Here is a 22,671-nt window from a genome sequence, read left to right on the forward strand (position 1 = left end):
TTTTCTTATGGATCACATGCATGAAGGACATGTTAGTTTTGAATGTGGTTGCACGGCGGCACGTGTGTGAACTCGTATTTGGAAAAAGCGGGTGAGCCATTTCTGTTTCCACAGGCAAGGGCTGTTCCCAAAAGAAACAATCAAGGATCGCTTTCCCGTTGTCTCTTCCACTGCTCTCCATCAGATTTTTTTTTTAGGTTTATAGTAAAACAAAGCTCTTTCTCACTTCATGCTCCAAAAAATGCTTACTTTCTAACCATCACCATCCATCTCCGCCTCCGCTGCATTACCGTGGCCAAGTACCATCTCCGGTGGGTCAGTTCAGAAGACAGAGTTGGTTAAGGGTAAAGTACTCGAGTCGTGTTCTTCTTCTTAGTTGTTACCGTAGTTACTGAAAAAAATTTCACTTTTCTTTAATGATGTAATTTGTGAAATTACTGGTTAATGGATTTTACTTATCATTTTTTGTTATATTTAGCCGGTTACAAAAACACACATGAAATATCATAATACCAAATGCAATGTATTTATTTGGCTACATTGTATACCTAACTTATAATGTATACCGGTTATCTCAAGTAATTGCTAGTTATTTAAGTTAGTAGTCGGTTATCTTTTGTCTCCAATAATATAACACATATGTGTCTCTATTGATATATCTATAAACATACAATTATTCGGTTATTTCCAATAGTTGCTGGTTATTTAAGTTAGTAGTCGGTTTTTTCTTTTGTAGAGGTCAAAAAGAAGAGTGTCAAACAATCCTTAGGATTCTGAAAGAATATGAGGCAGTTTCAGGGCAACTCATAAATTTTGATAAGTCTTCTATCCAATTTGGATATAAGATTGAAGAATCCGTTAGACAAGAATTAAGGGATATCTTGGGTATTCAGAATCTTGGAGGAATGAGATCATACCTTGGCTTACCAGAAAATCTGGGCGGATCCAAGATCCAGGTTTTTAGTTTTGTACAAGAGCGTTTAAATAATAGAGTCAATGGGTGGACTTTCAAGTTTTTCACAAAAGGGGGGAAAAGAAGTGGTTATTAAGTCGGTGGTTACGGCATTACCAAATCACACGATGTCATGTTATCGTTTGCCTGAAGCGACGGTGAAAAAGATGACAAGTGCGGTATCACAATTTTGGTGGAGTCCAGAGGGAAGTACGAGAGGTATGCACTGGAAATCATGGGACAAGGTATGTCTCGATAAGGAAGAAGGAGGGTTGGGTTTTAAATATATCACTGATTTCAACACAGCAATGCTTGATAAACAGTTATGGCGTCTGATAGAGAAGCCAAACACCTTATTTTCTCGAGTTTTCAAAGGTCGGTATTATAGGAATGCTTCACCCTTGGAACCGAGTCGTTCATATGCCCCGTCATACGGCTGGCGGAGTATTGTTTCTGCTAGATCTCTGGTTAGCAAAGGACTAATCAAAAGGGTGGGATCAGGGTCTTCTATATCTGTATGGAATGATCCATGGCTCCCAACCACTCGCCCGAGACCTGCTAATAAAAATCAACACAATTTATACCTGAACCTTACATTAGAGTCCCTCATTGACTCTACCTCGCGAACCTGGAATTCAGAGGCAATTCTGACTTTGGTGGATTCTCAGGATGCAAAGCTAATAGAAAGTATCCCACTAAGTAGGACTCAGCAGGTGGATAGAGATGGATGGCACTTCACGAAAAATGGTAAATATTCGGTTAAATCAGGATATCAAGTGGAACGGATTTATCCAGACAGAGAACGACCACCTTTACTGATTGGGCCAACAGTTGATGTCTTGAAGGCTTACTGCTGGAAAATAAGGTGTCCACCAAAGCTAAAACATTTCTTATGGCAATTAGTGACATGGTGCATAGCGGTACGGAAAAAATTACATGCAAGGGGAATGCAAGGGGATATTGGTTGTGTACGATGTGGAGCTCCCGAGGAATCTATAAACCATGTGTTTTTTGAATGCCTTCCAGCTGTTCAGGTTTGGGCTCTTTCGAAGATACCATCAAATCCCGATGTTTTTCCAACGAGCGCCCTCTTTACAAACATTGATCATCTATTCTGGAGAGTTTTTCTGCAGATGGAAGATCATCAGTTTGCATGGATACTTTGGTACATTTGGAAAGGTAGAAATAATAAGGTTTTCAGTAATTTGGACATGGATCCTATGGACACGCTAAAATTGGCTGAAACAGAATCTACATTGTGGGCTGAGGCACAAGTAAGGAATTACCAGATGACACCATCACCATCAATAGCTACGGTACTGCCGTCAATCCCAGGAAGATGGTGTTTCATGGATGGCTCGTGGAAGGAGGGTGTTAATTTTTCAGGACAAGGTTGGTTCAGTACTCTGGAAGGTTTTGATGGTTTGTTGGGGGCTAGAAATGTTAGGGCTACTCTCTCGCCTCTCCATGCAGAAATGGAAGCATTATTATGGGCAATGGAATGTATGAAGAACTTGCGTCAATTTCAAGTTATGTTTGCAACGGATTGTTTTCAACTGGTGAAGATGGTTTCGGAACCAGAGGAATGGTCCGCTTTTGCAAATTATTTGGAAGATATCAATATCCTGAAGGAGAGCTTCACCCTATCAGAGCTCATCTATGTACCACAGACGCACAATTCAAAGGCGGATAGTCTAGCACGCAGTGCTCGATATAAATCGTGGTTCGTCGTTCACATAGATGCAGATCACCCAGTTTGGTTCACAGAGTCAGTATGAGTCTGTATCTTGATGACAAAAAAAAAGTTAGTAGTCGGTTAATTCTAGTAGTTGATGGTTATTTAAGTTAGTGGTCAGTTATCTTTTATTTGTAGTAATATAACATGTATTTATCTCTATTGATATGACACATGTGTATTTATAATGGTTGTAGTTATCTAATGGTTGTTAGTTATTATCCGGTTATCTCAGATAACATACGTATTGGACGGTCACTATTAAATTATACTTGAATGATATAACATGTATGTTTCACAGAATCATGTTGTTTATATCCAATAAGTTAGGTAGTATATACTAATTATCTGGATATCAATACTCTTAGCTAGTGTTCATTGCTTCACTCAAATAAAAAATACATTTAGCGCAATATAGTTATCCGGCTATAATCATATATCAAATAAAAAATTAATTACTTTTCCGATTATAGTTATTCGGCTACATATAGTTTCTCGACTATAGTTATCCGTCCACATACGTTTTTCGATATAGTAAACAAACAGACCATTCGTCCGTCGTCGTCTCCGGGAACCTCCTTTCTTATCTTCTTCTTCTTCATCCTCTCTCATCTTTTTATTTTTTTTCTCTCCTCTTTTTCTTCTTCCTCCGATATAGCATCCTATATCATTCCTCACCAGACTGAAATGAAGGCGAGCTGTTGCAAACGCAAGGTGACGGTGTCACGGTGAGCCTGAGCAGAGGAGAGGAAATTATATTGTGACAGCGAGCTTGAGCAAATGTAATGGTGTGATGGCGTGACGATGTGACGGTGAGATGGTGCGATGGTGTGACGGCAATAGCAAAGAAGGGAACTTGAAAAATTTGAAGAGAAAAAGAGAGGTGAGATCAAGAGACATAGAAAATTTAAGAAACTTTAAAGAAAGAGATAAAATGAGAGAGGTGGGATCTGTGGACATAGTAGAAAGAGATAAGAGAGGAGAAAAGAAAGAGGAGGGAGGAGAGATGGGATAGAAGGGAGATAAGCTTTAGGTTGTAGTATTCGAAGAATAGGGGTAGACGAGTGATTAAAAAACACATAAGCAGAAAAAGCAAAAGTACATACATGCAAATTATGTAGTTATATTTGTATATGAACTGCAATTTCTCTTTTGTTAACTTACTCAGAATACATGAATTTAGGTGTGGACATTATAACCCGAACCCAAACCGAAGTAAGCGGTTCGGTTCGGGTTGTGACAAATATCTGATCGGTTATCATTTTTACCATTTTTGGATAACCAAACCCGATATGTTATTACCCGATAACCGAACCCATCCGAACATAACCAAAACTATATTAGCCTAAGACCACCTCCAACGTAGGGGCTTAAAGGGGTTCTTCAAAAAACCAAAATAAATAAATAAAAAAAAAGGAAAAATCAAGAGAACCCGTGTCTAACTAAGGGGTTTTGGAACCACTAAGCACCCCATACATGCGCTCTTTCTATTGGTCGTCTCTCTCTCTTCGTCGGTTTTGTTTTTCTGTCTGAGAATTCGTTGTCATCGTTGCTCTCCTTCTCCAAATCTGTCCGTGAAATCACCTTGAAGCCTCGTCACCGTCTCTGTTTCTTTCCGATGACGGCACCGTTAAATTCCGCTAGGCGATCGTCAGAGAATATGGAAGGTACCGCAAGCTGGGACGTGATCGAATGGAGTAAACTTGGTGTAATGCTCTTTTAACTTGTCAAATTCTAGCTTCTCTGCCGCGTTTTTCTTTATCGAATTGAGCAATTAACATGAGAACATCTTCTTTGTTGTTGTTCTTGTTTGTTATTGGGTAAATCGATATACTATTCTCTGTTTTTGTTGGAGGATCAGCCAGCTTCTTGGTCAAGTTCTTTTTCAAACCTGGATTGCTTTCTGGAATATGAGAGTATCACATTCGAGACATGTGACTTTGGTCTTGTAAACGATGTAGTTGACAAATGATATATTCACCAAAGAGGACAGTGAGTTTCTGGTGAAGCATGGGGCTCTTCCTGAGGAAAGGATCAGGGCTGTTGAAACCGGTGGATGTCCACACGCTGCCATACGTGAAGACATCAGCATCAATCTAGGTTCTCTTGAGGAGTTATCAAACTTATTCAAGACTGATTTGCTTCTTTGTGAATCGGGTGGAGGTGCGGTTCAGATTTATATCCCATAGGTTTCTGTTTTCTGAAGGATCAAATGAGATTGAATGGATTTAGTGTTGTGCGTTGCCGATGACTTAGCTGCTAATTTCAGCAGAGAGCTAGCTGACTATATCATCTACATCATCGATGTATCTACTGGTGATAAAATACCACGTAAAGGTGGTCCTGGCATCACTCAAGCTGATCTTCTGGTAAACATATGTCTGTTTAGACTCTTTGCTTGCAGTGATGAAGTCTATATAGTAAAGTGATATAAGCTCTCTTGTGGATTTTTGAAACTGCAGGTGATAAACAAGACAGAACTTGCAGCAGCTGTTGGGGCTGACTTATCTGTCATGGAAAGGGATGCACTACGCATGCGTGATGGAGGGCCATTCGTGTTTGCTCAGGTAGTATGTTTACATCACTTACATAACCCATTGTTACGGATTGAACTCGCCTACTTATCAACTTGATTACAGATGAGTTATCGATCGTTTGACTTAGCGATGAAAGTAAATTGCACAGAGAAGTTTGTTTGCCGCGTTCGCTTGCGCTGCATCTGGGGGAGGCTCTTGCTCCCTAATCCACTAAGCTTGAGATCACCGAACTTATCTTCTGTTCGATGATTAAGTAAGAGTTACAAGCTTATACAAGATTCTATCAAACTATAACCTTGAATCTTGTTGTTTCAGGATGCGACTGGATTTCGCAATGAAGAATGCTTGAATCTGGATCTCCGAAGAACACCTTCTGTATCTTCAACAGTCGAGAGAGATTTCACCGGAGAAGACGATCTTTTTCTACTCTGCTTCAACTTCTTCTGAACAACTCTCACAGAGCTAAACAAGCTGAAGATATATCTCGTAACTGAAAGAACGACGCCGTCTCCATTTGGACTTAGTCCAGATGGGCTTAGCTCAAAATCATCGGCCCAATAGTCTTGGATCGGTTTGTACATTAAGGCCCACAAATCTCCACCTTGTATAAACCGACACAACTCTCTTTCAGACAGCTGCTTGAAACCCTAGCGAAGCTCTGCCGAAATGTCTTCACCTCTCTCTTCCCCAGAAGCTTTGTCTTCTCTCTAACTCTTCGATTAGCTCAACCTCCGAACCAAAACCTTGAGATCACTCCACCCTGAAAGTAACCTTATCCTCTCTCAATTTCAACCTTAGTTTTGAAATTGCTGAGCCGACTAACCCGTCGTTCTCGACTCAAACTATCACCGTTCCTGCTTCTGACCTTTCCAGATGCCGAAGACTTCAATCCTCATAGTCAAGGTAAAAGATTCTTCCTCTTTCTTTTCCTGATTCATTTTCGTAGATTAATCCAAACCTCCTTGATTAACCCAAGTGTCCTGGTCTTTGCTGTGAGAAAAAGAATCAACAACTCCTCAGCGACGACCACAAAGATGTTAGCTTCACCTACAGACCTTGACCGACACCAGAGCCTTCTCTAAAGTCTTCCCAGGTACGCTCTTCGTTAGGATATCGGCTAGATTTAGGCTAGTGTTTACTTTCACCACTGATACACTTCCATCTTCAATAACATCCGTGATGAAATTGAATTTCCTGTGAATGTGTTTTGTTCTTTCATGATATCCACCGTTTTTAGCTAGAAATATAGCCGATTGTGATTCGCAATTTATCTTTACTGCTCCTTGATCGTAGCTTAGATCTTCACACACTCCCTTAAGCCACAACGCTTCTTTAGCTCCTTCTGTCAACGACATGCATTCTGATTCAGTAGTTGATAAGGCCACAATAAGTTGGAGACCAGATCTCCAACTGACAGTGTTGCCACCTACTTGAAACAGATACCCTGTAACTGACCTACTTCTATCTCGATCAGATGCAAAATCTGCATCGCAGTAACCCTCCACCTTGAACTCTGTATTCTTAGTAAACCACAACCCGTAGTCAGTAGTTTCTTTTACGTACCTCAAAATCCATTTCACAGCTTCCGAGTGCTCCCTTCCTGGATTTCCCATAAATCTGCTAACAACTCCAACAACATGAGCGATATCAGGAAGTGTTCCTACCGTAGCATACATCAGACTGCCAACAGCGCTTGTTGTTGGGGTCGAAAACGGTTACGACGAAGTTAACGTCCAAATCTCCGCAATATATAAGTATGACTCTCCGCAACATAGCTTTTCGAGATGAAGTTTCATCTCGAATTCCATTTAGATCAAACATAAGCCATCGGAAACATACCCAAACCAATTACGGATAAGTTCGAGTATGACAATCGGAACACGGACAAACCAAGCTTGGTCATTGTGCAACTACCGCACATGCACGCTATTCGGTCGCTACATAACAACCGAGCTCGAGCCAAGCTCGGTCGCTACGTAGCGACCGAGCGTCCATCCCGCTCGGTCGCTACATAGCGGCCGAGCTCTTCCGAACGTCAATACAACACCAGTCCATGCGTTCTCGTCTATCCTTCGATGCTATCTCCCGAAGACCGTAGCTAATTCAGTTCATGTTTTCCGCCATTCTAAATCATCGATCAAACTTTGCGGTAAAAACCGCGGAAAGTTTGTTCTTTATCGAAAGAAGTCGCAATAAACGTTTCGAGTCGAAAGACGGCCCAAAGGGACCTAAGACACGACTCGAGGCCTATCTTACGATTTTTTAACCAAAAGCCCGTAAACCGTAGGATGATTTACGCTTGATTCGCAAGGAAAGATAAATGTCAAGTTTCCGCGGATAAATACGGAATTTTGAAGATAATTACAAAGATCGGAAAAATAGAATATCTCCATTTTATGCTATGACGGCTTAAGGGCAGAAAAGTAAAAGCGTAAACCGACCTTAGAGCGAGTATATAAGGAGTCCTAGGCGAGAGGCATGAGTAGAGAACTTTTTCAGAGAAAACTTAGCACTTAGAGCAATTTAAGCATATTTCCGTTTTTGTTATTCGAGCTGCGACTCAATTAGGTTACTGCCGTCTTAGGGTTTTAGAACTAGGAATCTTGCCGACAGCTCTCTAGCCCAGGCTCTTACCTTGTTGTAACGCTTAAACGCGAATTCGGAATAAGATCTACTTTGCTCTCTTTTCGATTTCTTATACTTTATCGTTGTTATTCTGGTGTTCTTATTGCTTGACGTGTGGTATTAGCAGATATCTGGGACCTCTGGGAAATTAGGGTTTTCCTAGTTTCTTTATTTAAACGGAAATCGACAGTGCGAATTTCGGTTCCCACACTTGCATAAGGAATATCGACCATGAACATGGCTCTGATACCACTTGTTACGGATTGAACTCGCCTACTTATCAACTTGATTACAGATGAGTTATCGATTGTTTGACTTAGCGATGAAAGTTAATTGCACAGAGAATTTTGTTTGCCCAGTTCGCTTGCGCTACATCTGGGGGGAGGCTCTTGCTCCCTAATCCACTAAGCTTGAGATCACCGAACTTATCTTCTGTTCGATGATCAAGTAAGAGTTACAAGCTTATACAAGATTCTATCAAACTATAACCTTGAATCTTGTTGTTTCAGGATGCGACTGGATCTCGCAATGAAGAATGCTTGAATCTGGATCTCCGAAGAACACCTTCTGTATCTTCAACAGTCGAGAGAGATTTCACCGGAGAAGACGATCTTTTTCTGCTCTGCTTCAACTTCTTCTGAACAACTCTCACAGAGCTAAACAAGCTGAAGATATATCTCATAACTGACAGAACGATGCCGTCTCTATTTGGACTTAGTCCAGATGGGCTTAGCTCAAAATCATCGGCCCAATAGTCTTGGATCGGTTTGTACGTTAAGGCCCACACCCATACCTAAGTGTTTACAAAAGGAGCCTTTTGTCTGAATACTAAACTATATTTCCAGGTGAAGCATGGTCTTGGGGTCGAGGAAATTGTCAACCATGTCATGAACTCGTGGGAACAAGCAACCGGGAACAAGCGCCACTAATGGGTTCTTAAGATCCAAAAACTGAATAAAATTCTTAATTACTTATCTCGAACTCGGTTTATGTTATGAAGCTTATGTATCTGTTTGTTGTTGTTGTACTCAAAAGACAGTAAGAGAAATAAGTATTTTAGAGCATGTGAGACTCATTACATTGTGGTTTTATAACTTTCTTTAGAATTTTTTAGTCTTTTCTTCTGATCTGGGTTTTCTTCTCTCTGTTAACTTTAGCTGTTTGGTTGCAGAAACTCTATATTGCTTAATGTTGAGTTTGGAGGTTATTGGTTAATGGTTAATGCTTCTGTTTTTGCTGTCTCTATATTGCTTAATGTTGAGTTTGGATGTTATTGGTTAATGGTTAATGCTTCTGTTGTTGTCTTGGTCTGCCCCTGCAAGCAAGCAAATGTGTGTTTGAAGTCTTTGTTGTCGTCTTGGTTTGTTGTCTTTGTGTCTGATCTTTTTTTTTTGCAGGTGGAAGAAGAATACATGTGAGACAAGAAGACATGAGAATAGACACAAGAAGATATGGGAGTAGACACAAGAAGACATGTAACTACTGATCAGTACTCTGATTTGTTTGAAATTCGAATCATGCACAACGCCTTTGTAAAACTGTATATCGTAAGTTGTGATTGCATTATATTACACTTGTGACACAAGAAGACACAAATAAATGTATATATTCGAACCTTAATCATTATGAATGCAAATACAAGTCTTCCAGTAATGCAAATACAAGTCTACATATGTGATTACACAAGAAGACACTTGTGATTCAAATACAAGTACAAACAATTTTCGCACAACCGGAATCAAACCAAAGTTCACAAGTGAATTTCACGTTTCGTACAGATATGCCTTCAAATCTCGGCAATATGCTGAGCATTCAGAAACGAGCTCGTGATAAAACAATACATCAACAATTGAAAGTTAATTTGGTTGTGAATATATGGCAAAATTTTGGAACAAATCAAGATTTCAACTAATCAGTTTTTTCTTGTTTACGATTTGTATTTGTATTTTTAATATGTTGTTATATCTTTTTTTATTTAATTTTTATGTTCTTTCATGTTATGAAATCCAATCATTCAACTTAAAAAAAAAAATTAGACTAACAAAACTTCTAAGCCTTTCAAATCACTAAATTAATTACTAAAAATTAGAGCCCTAACCTTTTATCCCCTTTCCCGAAATCTGCCGAGTCATTTAGTGTTCCTGATATTTGAGATTTCCAGCCCATTTATTTTCCTTAACCACTCATATTTCCTTTCTTAAAATCATCAAATCTGGAAACCCTATAAACCCTGCCCTTTTCAACTAGAAGGCAATCACATGTAAATTTCAACTTTTTTTAAATTTATCTGTTTGATAAAGTTTTTTTTGAAAACCGTTAAACATAATCGCATAATCTGGATCAAAAAAATCTATAGATATAAAGGATGGTTTACTCTCTCTCCTGGAAACGCCATGTCAGCGCCAGGTCAGAAAGTCGAGTCCTATAGTCTACACGTGTCCTCTTTCTAAACTCTCCATTTCATTTAAATCAGAGCGTGATCGTATGGGCTTTACATGTTAACGGACCGTAATCTTATTCTATTAGCCCAGTCCGACAAGGTGAACAGGTATGAATATCCAAACGCAACGTTTTTGCTATTAGAGTTACACCCATCTCACATTCGCCGTTGCAGACGAAAGCTCGATCTTGTTCCGACTGTGATGTTTCACCTTCTTCTTTATCATTCCGTTAGATACACGATCCTGCTCATCTTCCGGATTGAGAGAAACTGGAAACATTTTCTGGTTACGCTCAAACGAAGAGTCGTCTACAACTGAGGCATCAACTATTGCGGTCTATCATTCATTGCTTTCCCATTTACTGCGATCATCATAATCTTCAGCTATAAAAAAGTATGTTTTGCCCCATGAAATTCATCCGTTCTTTCTTCTCATTCATAAGCTTTTTAAGAAATATACCTTTGAAAATGGCTAATTCCTCTGTCCTCCTTGCCGATTGAAGGCCGGCGGTTGTCCCTCCACCGTTGATGTCCGCCTCCTTAGTTTTTGGGAAATCAGGAATGTGAAGTGCGGCGGCGAGCTGATGGGGTTGACATGCTCCTCCTTGAAGCTCAGGTAAATCCACCGTCAAAATCATTATGTATTTGGGAGATGATAATTGTTTTGTTTGTTGATTCTGTTTCATGTATTGATTATTATACTTTTAAACCTAACTTTTCTTTTAATGGAGATCCATTTGTTCATGTCTTCATTATCAAAAAAACAAATTCCATAAGCTTCTGTTATCTTAAAATAATTGGACAATGATTATTGTTTTGTCTGTTGATTCTGTTTCGCTATATTTGTAATTTGTAAATTCATTATCAAGATTTTAATCCAAACATTCAGTTCAAGTTGGATCCTTTGTTTATTTCTTGATTATCAGAAAATCTTCCCCGGATTTTTTTAATATAGTTGATGATGAAATTGGCGATCTTTATATGTCTTAAAACATTATTTTGAGGAGTTAGAGGAAGAGTCCCCAAAGGATAACTCCGTCGTAGTGGTATGTTACTTCTGCCACACCTTTTATACTATAATATTTCAAGAAATGTTTTTTATAATGCTGAAATTGATTTATCTTGATGGCAGTATGTGTTACTTGACGAGCTTCGCCGTAACCAACGAAGTTGAAAATACTTGACTCTGACCAGACGTTAGGGAGACGACCATTCGCATTGACAAGAAGGTTTTCACCGTCAAATAAACACCAGTCATTGACTTACCGATAGATATTGAAGCTGAGATGAGAAGATGAAGGCCTGAACTTAGGCAAACTATGGACATGTACAGCTCAGCGTCGAAAGAAGCACTTAATACAAAAGGGCGGTTAGAAATATAGGTGTCAAGCAGGGATAGTTGATGATGAGCAAGCTGCTCCTTCTAAAACTTTTATACTCCCATGTTTCTCTTGAAAAATTAGCATAAGGTGTGGAGAATGTAAGAAGTTCGAATATTTGAGGAAGCTAGGAGTGCTGAAGCCACAGTCCTGGCTATATTCCAAAGATGGAGAAGGCCAAGTCTAGAGCTACAATGGAAGCAAGTGAGAAAGCGCAGATGATGGTGGAACTAGAAGGAAGCAAGCTGAAATGAAAAAAGAAGAAGGGAATCACACAAGAAAAACGGTTGTTTAATTCTTTCGTACATAACGATGTCTGGTACAAAAGATAAACTTGATCACAACCCTACTGCCATTAGTCTTGAAACCAGATGATGCTCAAGACATCCTCACATGGTTCTTCGCTTTCGTATGTGTCCTGCATATGGTTATTTGGTGTATGAGTTCATAGAAAATGGAAAATGGGAGCTTAGAGGAAAGGCTTTCAAAATAAATTACTTTACCTGAAATACACGATACAATTACAAATCATTAAAATAATATCAGATAAAACTCACATAACGTAAAACATTTTCCATAACATATCTTCTCGACAAATGACACGTGCTAACCTAATCTACTAATAATAGCAATTCCAATTAATTCCAAAGGTTGTGAGTCCACTTATGTTGAAAGGTTGTGTCTTTTGAAAAAGAAGTGTAAAGGGTTGTGTCTTTTCTAAAAGTTCTATGTTGGAAGGTTGTGTATTTTCCAATTAATTTCTAAGGTTGTGAATCCACTTATGTTGAAAGGTTGTGTCTTTTGAAAAAGTAGTGTAAAGGGTTGTGTCTTTTCTAAAAGTTCTATGTTGTAAGGTTGTGTCTTTTCCAATTAATTCCTAAGGTTGTGAACTTCAATTTGTGTCTTTTGAAAAATATGTATAGAGAGTTGTGTCTTTTCTAAAAGTTATATGTTGTAAGGTTGTGTCCTTCTAAAAATAGTCTAAAAGTTGTGACTATTCACTAGTATCTTTTAAAAAGTGAGAAGTTGTGAGTATTAGAAGAATGCGACTATTCATATTGAAGGGTTATGACTATTCAAATAGGCTTTAAAAAATCTATAAATAGTCTCTCCCATGCATTTTTCAAATCAAATTTTCACTAATCTACTAATAATAAAATGGTGAAAAAAATAATGTCAAAGTTGCAACTTTTCATCTAAACAAGGTGTCTTTTCATCTCAAAGTGGGATTGATTTAAAAAATATTGGTTTTATTTAAGTAATGTGTTAGTTTATATAATAAGTGTTGGTATTTTATAAGAACTCTCCCAAAAATTAAAAAAATATTATAAATGAGACGGGTTATATTAACGTAAATCAACATATATTTATTACAATAATCAATTTTCTGAATATTCATTTTCAATAAATAAAGCAGGTAGATAAATATACAAAATAACAATTACCAACATATAAATTATAATTGTTTAAAATTATAAACTAATAATTTTAATATTATGTCTTAAATAGGAAAAAAAATTATATATCATGCAAAAAAAAATTGCATTTTGTTCAAAAAGTGGTTGAAGATAACTATCATGTGAAAAATGTATGAAAAACTTAAAAAGAACGAAGACACAATTGTATGCAATATGTGTTTTGATAAAAAAATTAAAGGGAACATTAAGGTTTATAAAATATATATATATATATATATTTGAATACTTTGTAAATCATATTTTAATCATCAAAATTAAATTTAATTATTTATATGATTTAATTTTTTTATCAGGCATATAAAATTATAAATTATAGATTATAATATATTCTTTATAAAATGAGTTCCCGTGCGATATCGCACGGGCTCTTTGCCTAGTAAAAACAATCAGAGCGTTGACACATTTGAAAAGAAATTCTTCCAAGCACACCTCTTATTTAGTATATAAACAATTAGATCTAATGACAAATACTAAAAATAATGTTATACTATTAATAAAGCTGAATCCTTTATTTTCCTGAGGAAATTTCATCAAGAGAAGTTGTCTAAAAATTTAACACTATAATTTGTAAAAGTTTATTAAGTATTCCACATTAAACCAAATTTATAGATAAAATATATAATTATCCAAAAAAAAATTGATCAATTTTTTAAAAATCTAACAGAACATTTGACATCAATCTAAAGTAATATTTTGGCACATAATTAATCCGATATTTTTGTACTAAAATCTTATTTTGCTTATTATCAAAACTATTACTACAGTAGAATAAACAAATAAATATGTAAAACTATTATGTATTCATAAACATTTCTTCAATATTAAGATAAACATAATCTATTATAAGAATAACGAAACATACACATTGAAAACTAATATTACCTTAAATTAAAGTAAGCTAAACATTTTGAAATATTCGTTAACATTAATTATATATTTACTAAACATTTTGAATTATTCGTTGTTTAAAATTTATATTTGCAAAAGAGGTGAATCTAAGTTGAAAAAGGAATTAAAAAAGGAAATATATTCAAAAATAACAAATTCAGCTTAATGAAAATCAAACACAAGCCTAATTAGAAAAGGATCCGAGAGATCTTTGAAAAAAAAAGAAAAAGAAAACATACATATCATATCACAAACGGGATTATAATTAAATAAAGTGGTAAGTAAAATCCTTAAGCTGTAAGAATTAGGTTCCGTAAAAGGTGTTATAAAAAGAGAGTTAGAGTCTTGTTTTTTCTTACTCAAATACTCATCATCAAAGTTCTCTGATAATTCTATTAATAATGGCGACAACCACAAGAATGTTCTGCTTCGTGCTCGTGATGGTTCTAATGGGATGTTGTTGCTCGGCAAAAATCTACAAAGTGGGAGACTCTAAGGGATGGACGACAGCGAAGCACGGTAGCTATTATGAATGGGCGAAGCGTAAGGAATTCCAAGTGGGGGATTCTCTGATGTTTGAATACGATGGCAACGTCAACGACATCACTCAAGTTTCCACTCGTTTGGAATACCAATTCTGCAACTACCTTTCTCCTAAAGCTGTCTACAACACAGGGCACGATGTCGTGACTCTCACGGAACAAGGTTATCACTTCTTCATCACCTCAAATCGTTCTCAATGCGTAGCCGGACAGAAACTCGTAGTTTTTGTCGTCCATGACCATCCTATGATTCCTCCACCACCGAGAAAGATCCTTCCATTTGGAAAAGATTACAAGGTCGGTGACTCCAACGAATGGAGGGTTCCTGAAGAGAGTGACTTCTATTCCAAGTGGAGTGAGGAGAAACAGTTTCATGTGGGAGACAATCTTCTTTTCTACTACAACGACCAAGTCGATGACGTCCTAGAAATCAACAGTGATCTTGAGTTCAAATCTTGCGACACTACTTCTCCTGTTGCCATGCACAATGCGGGACAAGATCTCATAAGGCTAACGAAACCAGGAATCCGCTATTTTATTACCTCAAAGATTGGTCATTGTGAGGCTGGGCTTAAGCTTCGAGTTGTGGTGCGACCACTATCCAAAAGTGTTCCGAAGAAGATGCAGTTGTCACCTTTCGACCGTCTCATCAAGTGGCTACACGATTCCTTCACACCCCACCCCCATCACTAAGATTTCGTTTCTTTTTTTTGTTTTGTTTTGTTTGAGCTTAGCTTCGTAGTATTTTCTTTTCTCACTCGCTTTTGTTCTTTATTTTATTTTTCAAATAGTGCGGGTTTCTACTTATTCCTATCGTTGTGGAGAGACTTGAATCAATAAAAATAATTTTCCTTAACCCTAGCTGTATACACATAATAGACCCAATCACTCCACCTCCATGGAAAATAAAGAAATTGAACAAAGACGAGAGAAAACAAAAACAATACGGAAATACCCTAAAATAGCACTAAAAATTTATGTCACAAACAAATATAGACTCTAATTAACAAAATGACCAAAATATTTTATTAAAGAGATAAATATACACTTATATCCTAGGGTTAACTAATCCAAATTTTAAGGTTTAGAGTTAAGGGGTAGGAATTTGGAAAAAAAAAAAATTGTTTCAAAAAATATTTTCGAATTACAAAAAAAAATTGAAAAAATTAAAAAAACATTTTCGAAAACTTTTTATAAAAAAGTTCGAATTTAAAAACATATAATCTAAAACTATAAAAAAATATTTTTTTTTTAACTTTTTAAAACTTTTTTTTAATATTTTTTAATATATCTAGGGTATTATAATCATTTTACCTATTAAATGAAACATTTTGGTCAATTTTCTCTTTGTGGTCTATTTTTGTGATCAAAACTTAAAAATTATCTATTTAGGAGAATTACCCAAAACAATATCCTAATGAATTAGTCAAAGAATGAAAATAAAAGTATGTAAGGCGTTTCATATAATATGGCACATTTTTAAAAGTCTAATTATATGAAGGGTTTTTAGTAATTAAACCCCTCAACTAAAGATGAATCGTACAAAAAACCCTCAACTAAAAATCCTGTGAAATAAACCCTCAACTTTAGTTCCGTTAACATATGTTACCCTCCGTCTAAAAAACCGTGACGGAGGGTGACATATGTTAATGGTTTATAATGTTGAAAACTTAGTTGAGGGTTTTTTTTAAGATTCAAAAATAGTTGAGGGGTTTTATCACTAAAAGTCATTAAAGGGTTTTTAAGTTATTTATTATCCATTGTTTTAGATTGATTTGCAAGCCTTTAAAACTAATGTATATTTTTAATACATTAATCTATTATAAAATTAATTTATACATCTTAAATTAATAATTTTCAACACGATTTACAACTTATTATAACTTCAAAATATTAAATTATTTGATATTTGGCAATAGTGATAAAAAAAATTGTGTGTTTATATCGTCATTTTCAAATATCAAATAATTGAAAGTTTCTAAGTTATATTAAGTCTTACGTAGTGTTAAGGATAATTCATCCATGAAGTCAATCTTTCTATTTGGAGTATGACGTACTTTTTCTTATTTTCATGATTTTCGTCATCAAGCTCATATTTTCCTATTTTCCTATATTGTTCTTGATTTATTGTATTACTTTATGTTTCAAATATATTATTGATCAAGAAAATAAAAATATAATGTAGTTATTCAGAAATCAATGAGAATAATCATGCATTATTTTGGAGGGGAGAGAAGTATGAGCCGGATGACAGAAATCATGAAAATAGGAAAAAGTGCGTCATACTCAAAATAAAAAGATTGACTTCATGGATGAATTATCTCGACACTACTTAAGACTTAATATAACTTAGAAACTTTCAATTATTTCATATTTGACAATGACGATATAAACACACAAATTTTTTTATATCACTATTTCCAAATATCAAATAATTTAATATTTCAAAGTTATAATAAGTTGTAAGTAGTGTTAAAAATTATTAATTTAAGATGTATAAAATAATATACAAATATACTAATGTATTAAAATTTATAAATTAGTTTTAAAGGCTTATAAATCTTAAAACAATGTATAAATGATAATAAATAATTTAATAACATTTAATGACTTTTAATGATAAAACCTCTCAACTAAAGATGAATCGTGAAAAAAACCCTCAACTAAAAATCCAGTGAATTAAACCCTCAACTTATAAACCTTTAACATATGTCACCCTCCGTCACGGTTTTTTAAACGGAGGGTAACATATGTTAACGGAACTAAAGTTGAGGGTTTATTTCACAGGATTTTTAGTTGAGGGTTTTTTTTACGATTCATCTTTAGTTGAGGGGTTTAATTACTAAAAAACCTTATATGAAACAAATAAATAACCAACACAGATTAGCACGAAGTTCTGATTGGGTTTTACTCTTTTTTTTGCTAAATTATAAACTCTTTTTTTTTCCTATACACCTCTAGATCATTCATAAGTATATTGGATTAACCGAGTAAACAAATGTTAGCAATCAGATTTTTGACTTACCAAATTTGTAAGTCTTTTTAAAACCAAAGATAATGGATTTATTTTACAAATGTTCCTATATGAATTGGTACCGTTTACTTATTTTCTTCTAAGATTAGTAGACTGCATATGAAATCTACATTTAATTTATTTTTAGTCAGTCTTTTACATTTTAGTCAAACACAAAAGTAACCTATTCAATGAAGTCAAAGTTTTGGTCAAATGAAAATCTTGCATTTTGTAGACTTCCCGGAAAATTTACATAATGTAGACTTCCGATAAAGTCTACTATAAAAAGTCAAAATTTCGGTCAAATGAAAAATTAACCTCTTTTATGTAGACTTCTTAGTAAGTTTACCTATTTTTTTTGTTTTCAAAAATAAAGACGTAGACTTCTAGGAAAGTCTGCGTTACAATAGAAAAAGTTTGGTCTATTGGAAAACTAATGTGTGTGTGACAAGTAGACGACATCGTAAGTCTATACATATGCGTAGACATACAAACAGTCTACTATTGCGACACATATCTGAAAAATTACGAAAACCATGTAAATACTTTTTTTCCAGTGTAAAGCTTGTTTTCAATCTTTTCCACCGTCGAAACTCCAAATATTAACAAAAAGAAGCACCTTTGGCGGTTCTTTATTGGAAAAACTCGAAAATTTGAAGTTTGTGTTTATGAAAATGAAAGTTATAATAGTTTTTAGATGAATACTATTACACAATTATGATTCTTATCAATGCATTTCAAATCTAATTCTTTAACTAGCTAAATTAACTAAACAATGAAACAATTAATAACAATGTAAAAGAACAATTATGAACGTATGGTAATGACATTGAGTTTTCTGAAAACAATAAGAGGAATTCCTTTGAAATCGGAGACTGTTCATATGAAGTATACAACATAGTAGACTTTCGTTTCAATCTACTTGTGTAGACTGTTATAGACATCTAATCTTTGGGTTAGTTTCTGCAATGACAAAATTCGCGAATTGTTTTTTGCAATAACGTCTAATCTTTGGGTTATTTTAAAAAAAGTTGTGATTTATACAAGTAGATTTTATAGGCAGTCTACTTCATAGACAGTCTTCATTTTAAAAACAGTTAGTTTTGCAATTGCTAGAATTCACCCAGTATTTGACTTTCAATAGTAGATTTCATATGCAGTTTACATTTTAAATTTTTTTAAAAATTCAGTTTTGCAATTGACCAAATTTGACTTTCGACGAGTATATTTCAATGGAAGTCTATCAAGTTTACTTTCCAATTTGACGGCTTATTTTTGTGTTTGACTAAAATAAAATAGTAGACTTCATATACAGTTTACATGTTTTCCTAAAAATAGTAGAAACATTTATTAATTTTTGGTCAAATTTTTAACATTTTAATCAAAAACAAAACATGTTTTTGTAGAGTAGACTTCATAAGAAGTCTAATAAAAGAGTCAAAGTTTTGGTTAAATGCAAGATTGACCTCTTGCAGATTTCCAGTGCAGCCTGCTTGATGCAGACTTTCGTTGAAGTCAACTATTAAAAGTCAAAAGTTCGGTCAAATGCAAATCTGACCTCTTAGTTTTCGTAAGTCTGCCAAAAACAAATTTTGTTCTCAAAGATAAAGACGTAGACTTCTAGTGAAGCTTGCGTCACAAACAATATAAATTTTGTCAATTACAAAACTAACATATTCGTTGAAAATAAGATCGCATAATAAGTACACATATACGTAGACATGCAAAATAGTCTACTATCATGAGATCTGAATATTGACGAAAAACTGTTTAAATAGTTACCCTTTTCGGTGTAAGCTCATTTCCAACATTTTCCACCGTCCAAACTCCAAATTTGATCAAAAGAAGTTGTTTTCACCATTCTTTACTGAAAAATCCCGAAATATGAAATTTGTGTCTATGAAAATGAATGTTATGAGAGTTTTTGGATGAAAGTGGAGAGGATATGAGAGGAAATGAAGATTTGTTGGCGTAGAATGAGAAAAATGTAGATAGAAAATGAATGCTTGAACTTTAAGACCTCAAATATGGTTGTTCATGGTGGTTGAAAAAATTGATAAGAGTGTCATTATTGTAAATAAGAAGAAATGTTTAGAGTTTTTTGGGTTTTTTTCGAAAATAAAAGGAATTAAATTATAATAGAATTTTTGTAAATATTGAGAAAAGTTAAGGAGGGCATAGGAAGGTTGTGGTAAAATATTGTTGACATAAAAATGGGTTAGTTTTGTATTTGACTTCAATTTTGGATCATTTTTGTAAAATCATCTTATTTTTAAATCTAATCATATAACTTTTAATCATAAGTTGAATAAAATTTCCTTACATATATATATATATATATAGATGAATGAATGTACGCGTCCAACACGTACCCCCTTCCTAAATTTTTTTTTTTAAATTCGCTTTTGAGCTTCCATACATTCTGATTTCGCGTACCCACTCGATTCCGCGTACCCGCTCGATTCCGCGTACCCGCTTTCGATTCCATGTAATTCTTGAAAACACCCTTGAAAACACGGCCAAGACTCTAAAGCATGTATTGCATAACTTACAACTATCTAAGAATTAGCTAACCTAATAAACCAAAACTTTGAATAATTACAAAGTATATATATATATATATATATATAGCCAGAGTAATGAAATTTTGCAATATCTTCGCCGTACTCACTTGAATATAAGCATGCATTCAATTGGTGAACCAATCATGAGAATGGAACAAAGTTTAGTAAATATAGTACAATGTGGACACAGAAATTGGATCGCTGATGCGCTGCAGCAATTTTTTGTTCAGGTTCTTGTTTCTGTTGAACTTAACCTCAACTGCACTTCTGAATCTCTATAAACATCCCGTTATGCCACACGAGCCTGATGCTAATTGATCTAGAACAATCCAGAAAGAGATCATGGTGCCGTTGGATATATCTCTCTCATATTTCACGTACATCTAGTTTTGTTAAATATATAAGTATATTCTGAGAGCTACTCATGTTTCAATTTGAGAGGTTGAATCAGTCTAGGAGGAAAAATTGTTTTCCAAATTTGTGTTTCACTTTCGGGAAAAACTTTTCTGAAGTGATTTTCTGGCAAACCAGAGAGAACTAGATATCTTGTAAGGTGTTTTTAGAAATGAGAACTAGATACTCCCTCCGTTTCTGAATAAGTATCAGTTTGACACTTTTCACACAGACTAAGAAATTAGCGAAAATATATATAAGTTGTTATTAATTACATCTTTCTCACCAATAGTATTTGAGATAAATAAAATTATTTATAAAACCAAATGCAGTTTACAATTAATTTTTAACTGAAAGTAAGTATAATTTGCATTAAAATTGTAAAGTGACATATTTTGTGTAACAAGAAAAAAAAAGCTAGATTGACACTTACTCTGACACGTATCTTTTAAGGTGTTTTTAGAAATAATATACTGCAGTGAACTAATAGAAACAACAGTTTTGATTGTAGTAATGTCGGTTGTCGAATCGTCTGTATAATCTTTCTCATATCATAATTGTAATCCCTCTATATATTAAAAGAGAAGTCATTTTAGTGAGGACTGGTGACGTGTCGTTCATAAGTGAAACTTCAAAAAAATTGTTATAATTTGATTGGTCGATTGCTTTTAATTTTTATTTATTTAAATTAGATCTAAAAATTTAAGGTAAGTCTAAAAATATTTAACATCACTTGCCATATAATCTAAAGAATATTACAAATAACAATTTATAGCAACTAATTCTCGAAATTATAGAAAGATTAATAATGTTATATTCATTACTTTTAATATTTATAAACTATAAAATATAATGAACGGATTTTTATATAAGATAATTATAATACTTTTATACTCTACTTGATGAATTGTATTCGAATATAATTATATAATAATTATTTTAAATATTAAAAAATCCAAACATGTTTATTAATATGATTTTTAAATTATTTATCGTTGCTTACAGAATAAATTTATCATCAGAATTTTAAAATTATTTATATAGTGTTATAAATTATTTATAAAAATATATATCCGACTATATATTGATTGAGAAGTCACATAAGTGATTTTTTATTATGTGTTGATCGTAAATGAACTCTTCAAATTGTTATAATTTAGTTGACCGATGATTTTTAATTTTATTTATTATAATTATATCTAAAAGGAAATGATAATTCAATTACCACTTTCCAAATATCTACATAATATTAGAAATAATTATTTATGGTAACTATTTGTTAAAATTGTGAAAGAGTAATAATGCGATCAATTTTTTTATATATTTATAAATTACATAAAATAATAAACCAAAGTGTTTATTTGAATTGATATAGTGATTTTATATTCGTATAGAAAGAATTATATTTGTATATAAAGTATCATAATAACTATTAATGTATAATAATTCAATGCATGTTTTATAAATCATTTATAAAATTATAAATACATTAATAATAATCAGACGTTTTAAATTATTATAAGACGTTTTAAATTATTATAAATTATTTATAAAATTATAAATACATTAATAAAAATCAGATGTTTTAAATTATTATAAGAGGTTCTAAGTCATTTATAGAAGGTTATACATTAATTTATAAAATGTATTTTGAAAATTTATCCTCCTATTACAATATTTTGAATTTTTTCATTTTTAATGGTAAAATTCCTCAACTATGTTTACTTAGTGTAGAAACCCCTAAACTAAAGATTTACTGGTAGTAATAGTAATTATGACATGTTAGAGTTTAATTCATTAAATAAAGTTAGTTTATGAGGTTTTTCGTTAAATACTTAGTTTGAGGGTTTTTACCCAAAACAAACTTAATTGAGTGGTTTTAACGTTAAAATTCCTTATTCTTTCCTTATTATCTATTATTTAAATCCTTATAGTGGAATTTTTTTTATCAAAAACGAGTTGCAATCAACTAACGAGATATCTTCTTTCCTAATATCATGCATTTAATATTTAAATATATATATAGCAAGATTTGAGTTACCAAAATTATGTATATATTATAACCAGAATATCTTAAAAAGTTTATTAGAAGATATTCTATCTCATAGCTGAATTAAAAGTTATT

General features: G+C 33.8%; 2 protein-coding genes across 2 annotated transcripts; one reads left to right on the forward strand and one right to left on the reverse strand.

Moving 5' to 3' along the window:
- Nucleotides 1-6,267: 6,267 nt before the first annotated feature.
- On the reverse strand, nt 6,268-6,900 carry LOC125608128 (secreted RxLR effector protein 161-like). Its single transcript, XM_048778069.1, has one exon. The coding sequence runs from the start codon at nt 6,898-6,900 to the stop codon at nt 6,268-6,270; it is 633 nt and encodes a 210-aa protein (XP_048634026.1).
- A 1,173-nt stretch (nt 6,901-8,073) lies between these two features.
- On the forward strand, nt 8,074-15,428 carry LOC106398967. Its single transcript, XM_048778006.1, has one exon. The coding sequence runs from the start codon at nt 14,436-14,438 to the stop codon at nt 15,267-15,269; it is 834 nt and encodes a 277-aa protein (XP_048633963.1). The 5' UTR covers nt 8,074-14,435; the 3' UTR covers nt 15,270-15,428.
- The last annotated feature ends 7,243 nt before the right edge of the window (nt 15,429-22,671 follow it).

The sequence above is a fragment of the Brassica napus genome, chromosome A4 (assembly GCF_020379485.1).
Source record: "Brassica napus cultivar Da-Ae chromosome A4, Da-Ae, whole genome shotgun sequence".
NCBI lineage: Eukaryota > Viridiplantae > Streptophyta > Magnoliopsida > Brassicales > Brassicaceae > Brassica > Brassica napus.